At 38.2% G+C, this 1166-nt stretch overlaps 1 protein-coding gene across 1 annotated transcript in view; it reads left to right on the top strand.

Annotated features, from left to right (window-relative positions):
• FLVCR1 (FLVCR choline and heme transporter 1) overlaps window positions 1-1166 on the top strand; it is a 38164-nt gene that overhangs the window by 30195 nt on the left and 6803 nt on the right. The window contains exons 7-8 of the mRNA XM_007109756.4: window positions 467-572; window positions 794-905. Of these exons, the coding sequence (XP_007109818.1) occupies window positions 467-572; window positions 794-905 (218 nt within the window). The remainder of the gene's footprint in view (window positions 1-466; window positions 573-793; window positions 906-1166) is intronic.

Genomic DNA, 1166 nt, shown 5'->3' with positions numbered 1-1166 from the left:
GGGAGAGGCCACAACAGTGAGAGGCCCGCGTACCACTAAAAAAAAAAAAAAAAAAAAAAAAAAAGAAGAATCTGTCTTGTGCATGTCAATGTGTAATTCTTTACAACTATAAAAAATTAGCTTAAAATTATTTTTTTGCTATACTCTAGGTGAAAAATGGATAAGCCTTACTTAATCCAAGTAACTTTACTTGGCTAGAGAGACAACTGACTTAGAAAACTAGGGGTAAATTTTTCTCAGGAAAAAAAATTAGAAACTTTTGCTTCCTAGTTCATGGTTTTGCGTCTCAGTTCTCATGTCCTTGGGTTAATTGGTGAATCATAATAGTGCCTTCCTTTCACATACCAACCTCAAAACATTCACTTACTTGATAATTAGAATAGGTCTGAGAAGTTAAGCAATTGCATCAATATGTGATATTGTCCTTTTAATGATTCTTTCTGTGATTTTGGATTTATTTTCTTAGTTTCTTCATGACTGGTTACCTCCCCTTGGGTTTTGAATTTGCTGTTGAAATCACTTACCCTGAGTCTGAAGGTACTTCGTCTGGTCTTCTTAATGCTGCTGCACAGGTAAACCTCTGATTTCTCTTAAATCTGAGGCCATTAGTTTACCAAATAGTCTAGTGGATAATGAGTTTGACCATAGTTTTTGTTTTAAAAATTCCACCTTTCAATGCATGTTTCTAGAAGCCAAATCATATGAATAAAATAGTTAAGAAAAGTTCTGGGGAAAACATTATATTTGTTTTAAAGAAGCAAACAATAAAAATATTTCTCTTACTTTATTTTAGATATTTGGAATTTTATTCACATTGGCGCAAGGAAAGCTCACATCAGACTATGGTCCTAGGACAGGGAACGTTTTCCTCTGTGTTTGGATGTTTGTAGGCATCATTTTAACAGGTAAATTAGGGAATTTGCCTGCCAAAGTACTTGTGTCATGTTGTCTTTATATTTAATTTTCATTTATATTGCTTCTCAAGCCTTGACAGAACTCAAGAAAAAAATGAGATAAAAAGCAGGATATGGGCTTCCCTGGTGGCGCAGTGGTTGAGAGTCCGCCTGCCGATGCGGGGGACGCGGGTTCGCGCCCCGGTCCGGGAAGATCCCACATGCCGCGGAGCGGCTGGGCCCGTGAGCCATGGCCGCCGAGCCTGCGCGTCC

Source organism: Physeter macrocephalus, chromosome 4, assembly GCF_002837175.3.
Source record: "Physeter macrocephalus isolate SW-GA chromosome 4, ASM283717v5, whole genome shotgun sequence".
NCBI classification, from domain to species: Eukaryota; Metazoa; Chordata; class Mammalia; order Artiodactyla; family Physeteridae; genus Physeter; species Physeter macrocephalus.
This window is presented reverse-complemented; position numbering and strand designations above follow the sequence as displayed.